The 15,440-nt window shown below is 56.5% G+C and overlaps 1 protein-coding gene and 1 long non-coding RNA gene across 4 annotated transcripts in view; one reads left to right on the forward strand and one right to left on the reverse strand.

Moving 5' to 3' along the window:
- The window catches only part of Xylt1 (xylosyltransferase 1), a 61,780-nt gene extending 60,877 nt beyond the window's left edge, over positions 1–903 (reverse strand). Inside the window, exons 1-2 of the mRNA XM_078024735.1 lie at positions 735–903; positions 86–294 (exon numbers count right to left, since the gene is read on the reverse strand). Coding sequence (XP_077880861.1) covers positions 86–294; positions 735–903 — 378 coding nt within the window. The remainder of the gene's footprint in view (positions 1–85; positions 295–734) is intronic.
- Positions 904–7,521: 6,618 nt separating this feature from the next.
- LOC120887303 (uncharacterized) lies at positions 7,522–9,525 on the forward strand. 3 transcript variants are annotated; one of them, XR_013427163.1, is made up of 4 exons: positions 7,522–7,884; positions 8,074–8,173; positions 8,399–8,468; positions 8,559–9,525. It is a non-coding gene; the product is annotated as an uncharacterized LOC120887303 (long non-coding RNA). The 3 variants fall into 3 exon arrangements; XR_013427164.1 differs by having other exon boundaries at positions 8,078–8,210; XR_013427162.1 differs by having other exon boundaries at positions 8,078–8,173.
- The last annotated feature ends 5,915 nt before the right edge of the window (positions 9,526–15,440 follow it).

Here is a 15,440-nt window from a genome sequence, read left to right on the forward strand (position 1 = left end):
ACTTGTGAGAGGAGCGATCAGAGAGGGACAGACAGGCTGCAGAGGCAGCCCAGCAGCACGGCGGGAGGGGGAAGCGGCTCCTCACCTTATCCACGTGGATGTAGTAGAAGTGGTCCTTGTGGTAGATGGCCTTGAACATGCGCTGCAGCTGCCGGGAGGCTCGGCCGTGGACCACCAGGACGTAGGCGATCCTGACGGGGTTGGCTGGCATGTACTCCACGGAGTCTTCGTCCCACTGAACGTTCTTGGTGGCTTTGCCTGGGGAAAACCCGAGACCACAGAGGTGAGGTGAGGCTCAGCCTCCACGGGGTAGCGGGGAGCTTCCCTGATTTTTTTTCTTTGTTCCTTTCTGGGGACTCTTCCCAGGGTACATCCACACTGGACCCTGGGACCTGATTCAGCTCGGCCAAGCAGGTCCAGGCCCCAGTGGGGTAGGAGACCCTGGTGCTGACAACCCACTTTCCACTCCCAAGCAGCCTGAAAAAGACGCGTGGAGGCCGGGGACACCGTTAGCCATGGCATGAGGCAGGGGAGTCGAGCTCGGGGGGTGGGGTGGGGGCTTTGAACCCAGGGGAAGCTGCGTCTCCTCTGGGTTAGGAACCCCAACACGGGAGCCGGCTTTCTCTGGCTGGAATCCATTGTCCTTTCTTCTCCTCGCAGCACCCGGTATGGTTCCCTGTGCCCTTCAAATTGTGGTGGGAACAGGTAACCTGAGACCGACCCTCCGCACCCACCCGAAGCGCACAGTACCATCCTGTTCACCTGGGGCGCGATGACGGACGCGTTCATCTCGCGTCCCGAAGCTCGGTCACCTGGAGCTGCTGGAGGCGCGGCCCCCTCCCCGCCACGCTCGATCCAGGTGGATGCAGAGGAGCCACCAAACACCAGGCAGGACCGGCCCATCACAACGCGGCTTCCCCCAGGCCAGAGCCCGGTTCAGCGGGACACGAGGGCCAACCAGGACAGCGCTCAACCAGAGCCCGCCACCCTCAGGCTGGAATGTGAGATCGGGGAGGGTGGCTATCTGTGGCCCAGCAAACTGCAAGAGCCCAAGAGCCTTTCTGTCCCGACATGGAGAGAACTTGCCGGAAGAAAACCGACACGGGTTGTCCCAGAAGACCAACTAGGAATGCAAAGAACATGGACTGTGGAGCCGGAGGTCAGGAACTCCAGAGCCCGTCAGCTGCCGTTGGAAAACTGAATGACCACTAAATGAACAGGAGTCCTTCCATGTTCCCGACCACAGGATGACATTAACGTGGATAACGTCCAGATCCAGCTGCCCGGGAGGCCTGGCTGACGTCCCTCCTCGGACCTCTCTGCCCTGACCAGTCCCACTTCCCACCTGGCCACCTCGTCTACCCGCCTTTCCTTGGGCAAGCTCATTCTGCCTCAGGACCTTTTCACGGCCCTTCTTGCTGCCTAGAAGTCCCTGTCCCCAGATCTCTGTCTGGCTGCACCTTCCTGACTTTGGCTTACAGCCCACCAAGAGGACTCCCGCCTCCGTGCCTTACGCTGTTCGCCTCTCCTGCTTCCATTTTCCTCCTAGCCCTTAGCGCCATCTGAAGATGCTTATCTGCTTCTTTGTCTGAACACAGCACCGGAGCAAAATCTCTGAGAGACCGGGGACTATCTCAGACCTGTTGACCATTAACTAGGCAACACTCGAACGATACCTGGCACACAGCTGGTTCTTGTCCAAAAAAAGAAGGTACGGAGCACATTCTGGCTCAGTAAAACCCCAGCACCTTTCATTGAGCATTGACCTGCCCCCCATACCATGTCCTCACGGTGACCTTGCACGGTGACCTTGCACGGTGGTGCCGTTAACCCCCTTTCTCAAGCGAGGAAACCACAGCGGAGAGAGGCCAAGGGTTTGCTGCAGGTCGCCCTGCTTCAATTCGTTAAGCCGAGATTCCAATCCAGGTCTCACTCCAAAGGCCACTCCCCGAACCCCTGACACAGGATGTGGTCCAACCCAGAGCTCGGAAGGGAGGTTCCTGACCGCGATGCTTGGTCCTGAAACGCCTCCTGAGTTAGTTACTGCGGGGAGCAGGCATGCATCCCAGGACTGTCACCGGTACCCGAGGGGACTTTTTCTATTTGATGGGAGGCTGACGAGGTAAGGTGACCACTGAAGCTACATTTTCAGCTATCCACCCGTCCGTCCTTCCATCCACCCGCCCATCATCTATCTACCCTCCATCTACCCGTTCATCCGTCTGTCCATCCAAACATTCAACTACTCATCCATCCTTCCATCCTTCTGTCCACCCAGTCATCTATCTGTCCATCCATCCATCTACCCACACACCCATCCGTCTGATCCAACCACCTAGCCATCCAAACACAGCACCATCCAACTACCCCTCCAACGAGACACCTACCACCTGTCACCCACCGTCACCCAGTCAAGGCTTGGGAGATAGACCCTTCCCTGCCTTCCAGGCCCTGATGGCTCTTGCCACGTTGCTGAATGAATGAGTGAATGAACGAGTGAATGAGTGAATGCATTTTGAAAACCGGTGGCTTCTCTGATCCAGATGAGCTGATTTTTCCCCCTCTTTTTTGTGGTGCTGGGGATTGAACCCAGGGCCTTGTGCAAGTCAGGCAAGCCCTCTGCCCACGGAGCTACGTCCCCAGCCGGGAGCTGGTGATTTCGGGGGGTTTGGCGTGTACCCCCGCTATGGTGGGGGCGATCATGGTTTGAGCATCCCTCATTATTGGGCGCTGGGAAGAGTGTGCTATTGTCCTTCAAGGCTTGGAGAGGGTGACCCGTTTCCCAGGCCGCACAGTGAGGACAGAGGTGGGAGCAGAAGCCCGGTGTCACCCGGTCCCAGCCTCCCTGGGTTTCCACCCGCCCTCTGCCCAAGCAGAGTCAGGGCAGGCGTGGGGGCTCTGCACCTGGACACTGGCGTGGGGAAGAGCCCTTCACGGCTCGCTGCAGCGGTTGGAGAGCAGATTCGCAGCCAGACAGACAGACACACGGATGCTTTCCTTCTGGGGCAGAGGAGGGGGCACTGGGCAACCAAAGACGACCCTAGCAACGCAACAGCTGCTTCTGCTTAAATAAAGCCATCCTCGGGGCTGGGGCTGGGGCTCGGTGGCAGAGCACCCGCCTGGCATGCGAGGCCCTGGGTTCCGTCCTCAGCACCACTTAAAAAACAAATAAAACAAAGGCATTCTGTGCCTCTACAGCTACAAAAGAATAAAAAAAAGTGGTCCTCGTCGCAGACAGTTGCAAAGAAAACGGGGACCAGAGACCCCAGAGTTCTGCTGCGTGGGCTGAGCACCGGCTGTGTGGTTCACGCACATCCAGACCCCACCTCCCTACTGGAGGCTCAGGGCCATCCCCAGAAAGTGGCTGAGCACAGGCTGCAGCGACTCTGGGGTCCTGGAACCCTGTCACGGTCCCTGCGCTCCACCCAACTGTCCCCATCCTATCAACAGGAAAATCTGCCCCTGGGACTGACCCCAGCTGCAGGGCGGATGATGGTAGGTAGCCAGGCCCTCGAGTCAGAGCTGCGGGGTCTTCAGACACGGGACGCTCTGAAGGACGGAACCCAAGCATCGCCCGCTCCTAGAAAAGAGCCGTGAACTTGACAGTGGAATCAGATCCCGGGGGCTTAAAAAAAAAAAAAGCCAGAAAATAAGTGGGAAAATCAGGACGGTCACAGGCAGCGAGACGCTGACTTCAGGCGAATGTTAAAAAGCCAGGTTTATGGGGGGAATATCAAATGCATTTTGGCGGCGCAGGTGGGAAGGCTGCTGACCGGAGCCGCAGCTCGCTCCCCGGTGACCAGCCCCGCCACGCTCAGCCCCGGGCCCGACTCTGGTTCTCGGTGGCGTGGTACATTAAGTAGGGACCACGTGATCCTCGGGCTCCAAAGAGATGGTGGAGGTGGAGGTGCTTTGCCAAGGTCGGGGGGCCAGGCGTGGATCACCCTCCCCCTCATCTGCAGCACCGCTTTCTGAGGTTGTCGTCACCCAGAATAATAGATGGAAAGTTCCAGAAATAAACATATGATATACATCTTGCTGCAATACGCTATTACAACCTCTGTAATATCTTTATTATCCGCTGTGGTTGTTGGTCTCTTCCTGGGCCTGGTTTATAAATTAAATGCTACCAGACGTAGGTTGGTAGCTGGAGAAGGACACACCGAGCTTCCCTCCGAATCTGTGGCTTCTGCAGCGCGGATTCAACCAACTGTGGATTGAAAACATCTTTCTTTTTAAATTGCATCCGTGCTGGGTGCGGCGGCAACTGTGGAGGCTGAGGCAGGAGGACTGCAAGTTCGAGGACAGCCTCAACAACTTAGTGAGATCCTGTCTCGAAATAAAAAAATAACATCAACAACGCAAAACCTGGGGATGTAGCTCCGTGGTAAAGCAGCCCCGGTTCACACACCAAAAAAAAAGGTTGGTTCTCTGCTGAACACGTACAGACCTTTTCCTGTCATTCCCTAAACTATGGAGTGTAAGAGCCACGAACATAGCGCTTTCGTTGTATTCGCGGTTGTGAATAATGAGGAGATGATCTAAAGTCTGCGGGAAGGTGTGCGTCCATTCTGTGCAAACACCAGGCCATTTTATATGATGGTCTTGACCGTCCACGGCAGGTCCCTGGACAAGGAGGGATGCACGGCACATATACAGGGTCCTGTGACATCTGTGGTTTCCGGCACCCCGGGGTGTGTGGGGACCGATGCCCTGAGGATAAGGGGGTCACTCCACTGGCACTGGGATGCAGGATGGCATCTAGGAGGAAGAGCAAGGGCAGCCTGGTCTCTGGCCAGGCCAGTCACGTGAGCTCAGCCTGGTCCAGCCGTGTCTCCAAGCCTTAGCCTTCTCATCTGTAAAACGGGTCCACGTGACCACAGAACCCGCCTCACGTGGACTTTAACGTCAGGACTGAGCGCAGCGCCCGGCACAGACTGCATGCCCAGTAAGTGATCCTATCGTCAACTCCTTTCTCTTGGGCTGCCCACCAGGGTGACCAGGGTGACCAGGGTGACCAGGGTGTGATCTCTCCCACAGACCCAGCTCTGTCACCCACGCTGTCACCCGCTGCTCGCAGGTGAACACCCACCGCTGAATTTCTCTCCGCAGCGAGTGTCCCTGGCCAGCAGCAGTGGTCAGTGCGAAGGAGACCTTGACCGGACACTGACCCCAGCCCAGCCCTGGACTCGGGTTATACTCCCAAGCGCTCCTTCCGCGGCTGCCAGGGGAGCTTTCTGATTTGCTTCCAACAAGAGGGGCGGTGGGTCTGGGGGTGGAGAGGAGCAGGAACGAGGTTGTGTGCATCAGCAGCTGAAGACGGTGGGGGCCCTGGGCACAGGGTGCACAGCTTGGGGAGGGGCCTTGGGGAGACCCCCCCCCCACGATGGTCCATTTTCACCTCCTCAGGGGGATGAACCGTCTGTCCCCGACCCCTGGGGCCCTGGGGGGTACTCATGATCCTGGATGGGGACAGTTCCACCTGGCAGCAGGAACCTTGCAGGTAGGAAGAGGTGGGCCACCCTGAGGAGGAGGCTTCCGGGGGCTCTGGGCGCTGCTGGCTGGGATGGATTTTTTCCCTGGGAAATCTCTTTCTTTTTTTGGGGGGGGAGGGATACCAGGGATTGAACTCAGGGGCTCTTGACCACTGAGCCCCATCCCCAGCCCTATTTTGAATTTTATTTAGGGACAGGGTCTCCCTGAGTTGCTTAGGGCCTCGCTGTTGCTGAGGCTGGCTTTGAACTCACGATCCTCCTGCCTCAGCCTCCCGAGCCTCTGGGATGATGGGCATGTGCCCCTGCCCTGGGCTCCCCTGGGAAATTTCAGTGCAGGTTTTGGGGGACTAAACTGAGGTGCCTGGAAGGCAGCCCCCCGTTCTCACAGGCGCAGGGTGTGCTCAGAGCCCGCGTGACAAAGAGCCACCGTGGCTTTAAATCCTGCTGCCGTGGCCCCACCCTGGGGCCCCTGGCAAGTCACCTCCTGGGTCCTGCAGAGCCACAGACCAGCAGCCATGGGGATGCAGATGAAGCACTGGCCTGTCCCAGGTGACTGTCATTTAGTCATCCCAAGGTCCAGAGGCAGGTGCCGCCCTCCCGGGAAGGTCTCCAGGACTACGGGTGCTGAGTGACAAGAAGGCAGTCCCTAGAGTGAGGGCCAGCAGGGGACCAACGCTCGGCTCTGCCTAGTTCACCCGACGAGGGGGACGACGTTTCGAGAGAGTTCTGGAAATTTCAGGACCGTCTGGGGGTCTAACCTGATGGAGGGGTCGGCAGCGCCTCGCGGAGGGACTCGGGGCTTTGCTGGTAGCTGTCCCCTGGCTCCCTCTGGGCAGGGCCGCGCTCTTCTCTCCTGCAGGACTCTGTCCCCAGGCCTGGCGCAGAGCCCGGCTCCGGGGGCTGCCCGGCTGAGTGATTTCTGATGGACGGATTCGAGCAGACAGCTCCGGCCACGGGTGGACCCTGGAGGCCCCTGCGCAAGGCTCGGGTGAGCGCGGCGCAGCGCGTGGCTGCTCCTCTGCACCCGCCAACCTGCTGGGGGCTGGGCCCCTGCCCTGGAGGCTTTGGGGCGGCCTGAGGACCTGTGCCCTCTGCAGAGGAGCCAGCGACGGCCGCCCTGCACACCACTGCCCATCACCTCCTGCAGCCGAGTCCCCTCCAGCCCCGGGAACGGGAACGGAGCCAGCGAGAGGGGGGGCGGCCGGCGGGGTCCCGAGTTTAGAGGGGACCCAAAGCCCAAGCTGTGAGGGTCTCCCCCAGGGAAGCCGCTCCCCTCCCTCCTTCCCTGCCACACCGCCCTCATTAACTTTAAATTGTGCTAAGAGCTCTCTGAGGTAGATTTCACCATCTTGACCATTTTCAGTGCACGGAGCACATTTCCGCGTCGGGCGACCGGCACCAGGGATCTGAAGACATTCTTCATCTTGCAAAACCGAGACTGTACCCCCCCCAGCCCCCGCGTCTCCCTCCCTAAGACCCCGCCATCGCCATCTCCCTTCCCAGGACTTGAGCGCCCTAGGGATCTCTTGGAGAGGAACCTGCTGCCTTATTTACTGCGTCTCATGTCCCCAAGGCTGATCCACAGTGTGGCCCGTGTCAGAAGCCCCTTCCTGTCCAACGCTGAGTGACGCTCCCAGGGTGGACAGCCCGCGGCCTGCCCATCTGTTTGGTTTTCAAACGCACTTGGTGGCTCCCGGCGTCGGTCCCTTGGGAACAGTGCGCTAGCAGCCTGGGTGTGCAAACGCCTATTCGAGTCCCTGATTTCGAGTCTTTGGAGAAGACACCCAGGCGTGGCTTTGCTGGATCACAGCGTCACTGTTTGCACTCACACAAAATTAAAATTTCGGGTCCTGTGCTGCGCTTCCCATCACAGCCGCTCCTCGCCGCTCAGCCTTTGGGTCGGTATCCTGGACCCGCCAGCCATTCATTTTAGCAGGTGGCTTTGCCTCCCATGCGGTCACCTGCAAGCCAGGCGGCAAGGACGAGGGGGGGGGCTATCGTGGGGTTGGGGGACGGGGCTCAGCCGTGATGAGAGTCAGGTCACACTGAGCCTTGTAAGCTGTGGGCGTGGGGGGTGGCAGCCCGGTGACCTGCCCTGGAGGACTTCACAGCTCCTGATCTTCAGTGCAAAGCCACAGCACCTCCAAGAGTCACGTGGTGCCCGGAGGGGACATGCAGCAGCACTGGATGGATGGGTCCCTTCTCCGCTCTCCTTCAACTCCTGCATCCTGTGAAGTCTCAGGCGGATGCAAACACGCCTGCTTCCCGAACTCCCGGAGACCTCTGCACCCGGCCTGGCCTCTCTGGCGGGCCACAGGAGAGCCGGGCTGTCCCTGACCACTGCTGTTCATTTGTGCGCACGGCTGCTGTCTCCTCAGAGTAAGGGACGGTAAGATGCCCACTTACGGCCATGATGCAAAATTGCTTTTTAAAAGAACATTGACTTATGTGCAAAAAAAAAAAAAAAAAAAAGAGGTGGGTCTGCTGCAGTCAAATCAGCAGGGCAGGTGGAGGCAGATGCAGCACAGTCATGAGGGGGGGGGGCGAGGGGCTTAATTAGACTCCGCGCTTCTCCCAGCCAGGATGCGCCCCGCGTGTTAATCGAACGAGAACCGTGAAGGCCGGCGCCCAGAGATGCCCGTGCAGCCCAGACGTCACGGAAGGATGCAAAGACCCAGGTCTTGGTTTTTTCCTGGCTCAGGTTCCCCACTCACCGTGAGTCCCAGGAGGGTTTTGGGGGGCGTTTTCTGGGGTGCACTCTTGGGGAAGTATCTCCCTGCTGAGATGCACTCCACTTTTGATTTTCATTCCAATTTGTTGAGCACTTAGCATTCACGAGGTTCTCTCACAGGCTTTTTATCTCTCGGGGCAATGCTGCACATGAAAATGATCCTCATTTACAGATAATTGTTCCAGGCTCAGAGAGGGTGAGGAACATGCCCAAGGTCACAGAGCCGGGAGACGGGCGAAGAGGTCAGGTTACAACCTGTTCTGACTTGGGTCTGTTCTGACTTCACGTACTGGGCCCTCCAAGCCGAATGTGGTCCCCTTCTTTTCATCCAGGCTCTGGTAAGAAGCTCACCTGGAACCAAAATGTCTCCTTCTCTGTCCAAATGGCTTCTTAAACCACCGTCGACAGTGGCGTCAGTTTCTCAACCTCGGCTCCATTGATATTTGGGGCCAGATAATTCCTGGTCATGGCAGGACGTTTGGCAGCCAGCATCCCTGGTCTCCACCACGGGAACCTGCCCAGTTATGAAAAAACCCAAAGTGTCCCCATTCACTGAGCCTGGCGCAGTGGCGCAGCAGCTCTGGAGGCTGAGGCAGGAGGATCTCAGGTTCAAAGCCAGCCTCAGCCACGGCGAGGCGCTCAGCAACTCAGCGAGACCCTGTCTCTAAATAAAATACAAAACAGGGCTGGGGGTGGGGCTCAGTGGTGGAGTGCCCCCGAGTTCCATCCCCAGTACCTTCCCCCCGCTAAAAAAGTCAGAGATCACCCTGCTTTGGCCCCACCCCCCCGCCAGTTCTTAAAGTCCAGAGCTGCTCACACCCTTGAGGTCTAGGATGGACTTTGGTGTGACAATGGTCCCATATGACATTGCAGCCACCTGGGTGCAAATACACTCTGTGACGCCCAGACCAGGGGGAATGAACTGATGTTGTAAGCGGGCGTCACAAAGCCACGCTGGCTGTGCTTCCAGACCTCCCCCAGAGGGGGCGGCCCACAGTGAGAGCCGAGAATCCCACTCTGGCCTCCGGGCTCCTGCTCCAGAGGCCCGGGGCGGGGGGCAGGGGACGGGGGGGGGGGGGCGCTCCCTCGTGATTCTCTCCCACTCAAGAAATGTCTCCCTGCGTCCCCGACCCGGCGCTCGGGACGTTCTCCGCTCCCTGATCCCCCCGCCCCCCGCCACTCACGTCTGGAGTTATTAAACCACAGCCCGTGGCTGAACTGTCTTATTGATTTCATTGTCACGAGCCCAGGGATATTCTAATGATGTACGGCTCAATAAATGGAAACTGGTGGGATGGATATTGATGGCGTATGGTACATTTCGCCGCAATTGACTGGGTCCCAGTCACTTGGCCGGTTACAGCTCATCTCTGGGAACGCCGTGCTGTGGCCTGCAAGCCCCTGTCCATTCTGCTGAGTGACCTTTTCCACACACCAAGGGTGAAAGAGCCATTATGATAATGGCCACGCGACGACCACACGCCCGGCATTTAAAAAACAAAACATATTTCATATTTATCCTCAGAGCAGATCTTTGAGGGGACATCTTCTGATTATTCCCATTTTATAGATAAGGAAATCGAGACTCAGGGTGGTCACCTGATCTGGCCAGCGAGTAGTAAGTGGTGAAATTGGGGTTCAAATCTCCTTTTGTCAGTCACCAAATGTGGGGTGTTTGCACCCTGTGCTAAGCCACACAAGGAAACAAGAGTTCTTATTGTCTTTGAGCACCTTCTAGGTTAATATTTCACACATTTTTCCACTTCTCAGGTGGTGATATTCAACAGGGACTGTTGGCATTTGGGGAGAGACTGTTCTTGGGCAGCTGGGGCTGTCCCACACACTTTGGGGCATTTAGCATCCTTCATCCCCCAAATAGCCTCTCATCTCTCATGCTTCCCAACACCTTCTAGCGGATGAGTTTGGTTGTTGCTTGAGAACCATTCATTGCACTGGAGGCAGGAGGTTCCCTGCCAAGATGGCTGACCTCACTTCTGGCCACATGGGCAGCCAGACGGAGAGTGGATATAACTGGGTGAAAACCATGGCTCTTTCCTCTCTAGCTTGGGTGCTTGGGCAAGTTAGATGACCCCCTCAAAGATTGTAGATCATCATTAATAAAATAAGGGTAAATATGGATCCCTCCCTCATGGGGAAGAGTGTATGGAATCATGGGTTAGGAAAAGGACCTCATAGAGAACAGAGTCTCAGAGCCCCAGGCTCTTTTGTTATTTTCCCAGCTCCTATGTGTGCTTTCCAAACTCCTGATTCACCGAATCCACAAACATGAAAGGATGGTGGTGTCTTATGTCACAAAGTTAGGGGCAGTTAATTATTTTGCAGTAGCAATTGCAAAGAGTGTCAGTGATACACGGGGCAGGCACTTCTCTGGGAATGGAAAGGAGAGTCCTGGGCATCCTCAAAAGCCTTCCCTTAGAAGCAGCAGACTCTCCAGAAAGGAAAGACAGATCATAAACACACAAACCTCTGCAGGATCGATACCCGATGTGAGAAAATGAAATGGTGGCATCATGACTCTTCCCCTAAATGGTGACATGTGGGTAACGGCACTTTCTCTTCTCCCTTTCTGATCTCATTTCCCACCGTGCGCCTCCCGTCACCCTTCCCGTGAACCACAGCGTAATCTGGTGTCATCGGAGCCCTCCTTCTGCTTCTCGGTGCTGGATGACTTCTCCTTTATCCACGATAACACCTGCTAGGACTTGTTCCCGCACAGCTCATGTGCCCTTTAAAGAAGAGACTAGGGTGGAGGTTTGGGTTGGTGGATCGGCATCTTTGTGAGAAGAGACACTGGAGGGCTGGCTTTCTCTCCACCGTGGGAGGACAACGGGGCAGCCGCCTGTACGCCAGGAAGAGGTGCTCACCAGAACCCGGGCCAGGCTGCCACCCTGACCTTGGGTGCACAGCTCTCCGAGAGGCCAGGCAACACGTGTCTGTGGCTCAGGTGCCCTGGTCTGTGATGTCTTGTGGCCACCCTAGCAGCCTGGCACAGTGCTCAAGGTGCCAAGCGTCATCCTCCTGGGGACAATCTGCAGGTCAAGTGACGAGTTCACTGGGCAAGAGAAGAGGTGGGGAGAGCCCCCAAGCAGAAGACCAGCATGTGACGGTCAAGAGCACGGGGGATCAGAGGAAGACCAGTGGCTGGGTCAGAGAGGCCAAGAGGAAGCGCCCTATGAGGCGGGGTTGGACAGACGCATGGCATCCTGCAGGGGCTTGGGTACCCCTTTAAGGACTGCAATGAGAGAAGGAGACGAGCCCTTGTGACAGGCTTATCACCCACAGAGGAGGAGGGGATTGCAGGCAGGATGCCCTTAGATATCCCAGTGGTTGATGTGGGATGCACTGGTCCAGGTGCAGAGCAGGGGACAGGTAGGAGGTGGGCGGAGCCCCATCCCCATCCCTATTTCGTATTTGATTTGGAGACAGGGTCTCACTGAGTTGCTTAGTGCCTCGCTTTTACTGAGGCTGGCTTTGAACTCTTGATCCTCCTGCCTCGGCCTCCCGAGCTGCTGGTGTGACAGGCATGAGCCACTGCACCTGGCCTCCATGTCCTCTCGCGCTCTGAGGCTCAGCTCATTAGGCCTTCTGGCTTCCGTCACACCCCATGCCTTCTGACCCGCAGGTGGCCCTTTGCAGGTGCCTCCTGGGAGGCTTCCCGCCGCTGGGTGCTTCCATCTCTCCTCCGTTCTCCTCCCTTGAAGGGACTCTCAGGTCAATAAATACCACCACGGAAAGCCCCGCAACTCATCTATTTTCACCACAAACGGGGCCTCTCGAGGAGGGAACAACTCTCATTTACTTCTCGGGGCGAGGGCTTTGACAACAGGTTTATTTTCCCTGACTCTCCAAGGACTCGGAGAGCAACACTCTGGAGTTAACAGTACATTAATTAATGCCAAATTGGTGGGAATCTTCCTAATAAAAATCCTTATCGTAATCACATTACGGGCCATTAACGCTGCCTCCCGATCGTAAACCGTAAGTACGCTCTCGGCAGGTGCGTGCTTCTTAAAAAGGGACGCTTCCCCCAATTGGTACCCATTTGTCATGTTAATGCCATCACCTCACGTAATGCAGAAGGGAGTCATCATCAAGGCTCACACAGGCGGGCGCATGGTCGCTGGGTCAAGCCCTGCCTGTGCTTCGCCTCGCTCGGTCCTTGCAGCAAACCTAAGAGCGACGAAGTCCTGGCGCCATGTCCATTTTACTTAACAGGGAAACTGAGGCAGAGAGGGAGGAGGGTCATTTGCCCAGGGCCACACAGGTAGGAAGTACAGGGTTTGCGTTTCATCCAGGCAGCCTGATTCTAGAATGTTCTGTGTCCAGGGCTCACTGCTCCTCAGGCCCCGCCTGCTGCTAAGGAGTGCTTTGGTTGATTTCAACAGCAAGGACAGTACGGTCCACCCAGTGCAGTGACCGGATTTGCTCCCAGAGGACAGGAAGAGTTCTCTTTAGTTTTGCCTCCCTGCGGCTTGGGGGGGGGGTGTCTGGGGACAATGCAAGCGCACTGGGGACATCCCGAGCACATTCCTATTGGAGGAATGGACATTGGACACAGTGCGTGAAGGTTCTCGGCCGTGGGCACAAGGAACGGCTCAGGTGCACTGGGACCCTGAGAGACCACTCCTCGGGCCCGGTGCCACCTGGCCGTGCCCTCGGCTGGCTCTGACACACAGACTGGAGACCTCAGCACTTGAGGTAGCTGCAGGCGCCAAGACCAAGCCCCGGAGGAGCTCTGTCCTGAACCGCCAGCTTCACGCCTCGGTCTTTCTGGTCCTTTCTTGATTTCTCCGAGAAATCGCCACACAGAGAACCAGGCGCATGAAGTCAAAAAGCAAAGGAAAAAGAACCTCAGACGTCAGTGTCCAGCGGTCACCACTGTTGACGTTTCACGAGACACACGCGCACGGCATGACCGTGGGCACTCGGCTCTGTCACACGCATCGTGTCTTCAACGACACGACCTGAAACCCTTCCCTGCATCTCCGCCTCCTCTCCTCCCTCCTTCTCCCCTTCCCCGGTCCTCACGGAGCACAGGCAGAGCAGTCCCCCCGCCTGGGGGGCAGAATGGAGCGAGACCCCTGTTGAACCTGACCTCCAGGAGCTTCCTGTCCCCTGGGGACAGAGGACGGACAACAGAGTCACTCGTTCCACCCAAGGTCCTGGCTGCCAGGGGCCAGGGAGATGGGCCCAGGGGATGGGACAGAGCCACCGTGAAGCTGAGATCCGGACCCCAAGGAAGAGGGCTCCGGGTAGGGAGGGTGTCACTAGAGGAGGGAGGATCTTTACTTCTCTTTGACGCTTTTGTGCATTTTTGAAAATTCTGTCGTATAATGACAAAAATATGCCGAGTAGATCGTGAACAGCTGTTCTGTTCTTTCTCGAATGCCTTCAAAGACGGTCACCTCTGTGCCTCCCAAACGTGCGGCTGCACCTGCAGACAGTGCTGGGGAGTGGCCGTGCTCAGCAGAGGGACAGGCCTACCAGTGCCCGAGACATCATGACCAAATGCCCCTGGCTGCTGACCCACGTCGGTGGGCAGGCCCTGGACCAGCCGGCACCGGCCCTCTCCCGGAGTCTCTGGGAAGGAAGGAACTCTCTGTCTTCTCCTTCACCGTAAGAAATGTTCCACTCTCTGCCACGGAGCTGGGATGAAGCCATCCCCCAACAGGAGCCACCCGCCATCCCAGCCTGGGAGACCAGCCGTGGCGTGGAAGAGGCATTTAATCGCAGCCTCCGAGATTTTCCTTTTCTTAATAAGAACCCCCATAAATGAACTGGCCCAGGACAGGCATCTCAAGCCTGGGCTAGCCCCTGGACTCGCAGTAGGAGGGGAGTCCCCGCTTTCCAGACAGGATGGGGCGAACCTTCCAGGACGCGGGAGCCAGGCTACAGGGGGCTTCGGAAGGCCACTGACAGCGAGAACGACTTCAATTAAATTAAATTTAGCTAGCTCCTCCAGGAAACACGTGTAATGTTAATTTCATGGGTGTACCAATGTGTAAACCTAACAGATGATACTTAAATGAGAAAGGCAGAGAAATGACATTTGGTGAAACAATGCATCAGTGGGTAGGATTTATTGAAATTGCCGTTTAAAAAAAAAAATACGAGCACCATCGAAAGTTGAGCAAGCTGTCACCCGGGCCTGGTCACCCAGTCGTTCCCAATACGACGTACTTGATGGCAGAATCGCGGGTGGCAGGGGCTGGAGGCAATCTGGAGAAACTAGGGGGCGAGGGCCACTATCTGTCCACTTTGGATGTTCATCCAGTGGCTCTTGGCCTGGGCAGATGTAATCACTTGTTTCTCTCTCCAGTTCCGATGGAAATTTTGCCATGTTCAGATAACATGGTATTCAAATACGTGGAAAATACCACATGGCCTGCCTGTCCTTTGGATCTCTGTCCCCTGGCAGGCATGGGGCGGGTAGATGTGGAATGAGTGGACGATAGGGCACCTCTTACAAGTCACTACCACAGTCTCCTGGTAGCACCATCACCCTGCCCTTGATTTGGGGGTAGTCACACCTCCAATCCATACTGTTTCCTGGCTTCTTGGGGGGTCCTGGCCTCCGTCCACTCGCCTCCACCCTCCTTTTCTATATTAACAGAACCTGGCTCTTGAGTCAATAGAGACACAGGAAGCTGATTGATTGGAAGGAAGCAGGAATCTGAAAGATGCTGACCCAAGAAAATGTGTACACGGAGCTGCCAGAAATATAATATTGACAAAGGCCAGCATTTTGTTAAGCACTTACTACCCGCTAGGCATGGCGCCAAGAATTTGGGTGTTTGGTCGGTTGGATTTCTTTCCATTTAATACTCTCACAGATGCTATGGTACAGGTGCCACCCGTATCCTCATTTTATAGAGAAGGAAAGATTTGAGACTGAGAGAGGTTATGTAGCATAATCGAGATCACACAGCTAGTGGCAGGGCTGGGATTTGAATCCAGGTGGATCTGATTTCAGATTCAATGTACTTGAGCGGAGAGCTGTGGACAAGACACGGCTCCATCTTGCCTCTAACGTTTTAAGAACGTGGCTTGAGTGGCCGATAAGGAAAGGAAGGTGGCTGTGTCTTATGCCCAGCTTGGAGAACTAAAATCCAGGATTAGTCAGGGCAACGCTAGGTTCTGCTGCAATAATACAGAGTCCCTCAACTCACAGGGGCTTGACTCAGAAAAGACTT

This window comes from Ictidomys tridecemlineatus, chromosome 10 (genome assembly GCF_052094955.1).
Source record: "Ictidomys tridecemlineatus isolate mIctTri1 chromosome 10, mIctTri1.hap1, whole genome shotgun sequence".
NCBI lineage: Eukaryota > Metazoa > Chordata > Mammalia > Rodentia > Sciuridae > Ictidomys > Ictidomys tridecemlineatus.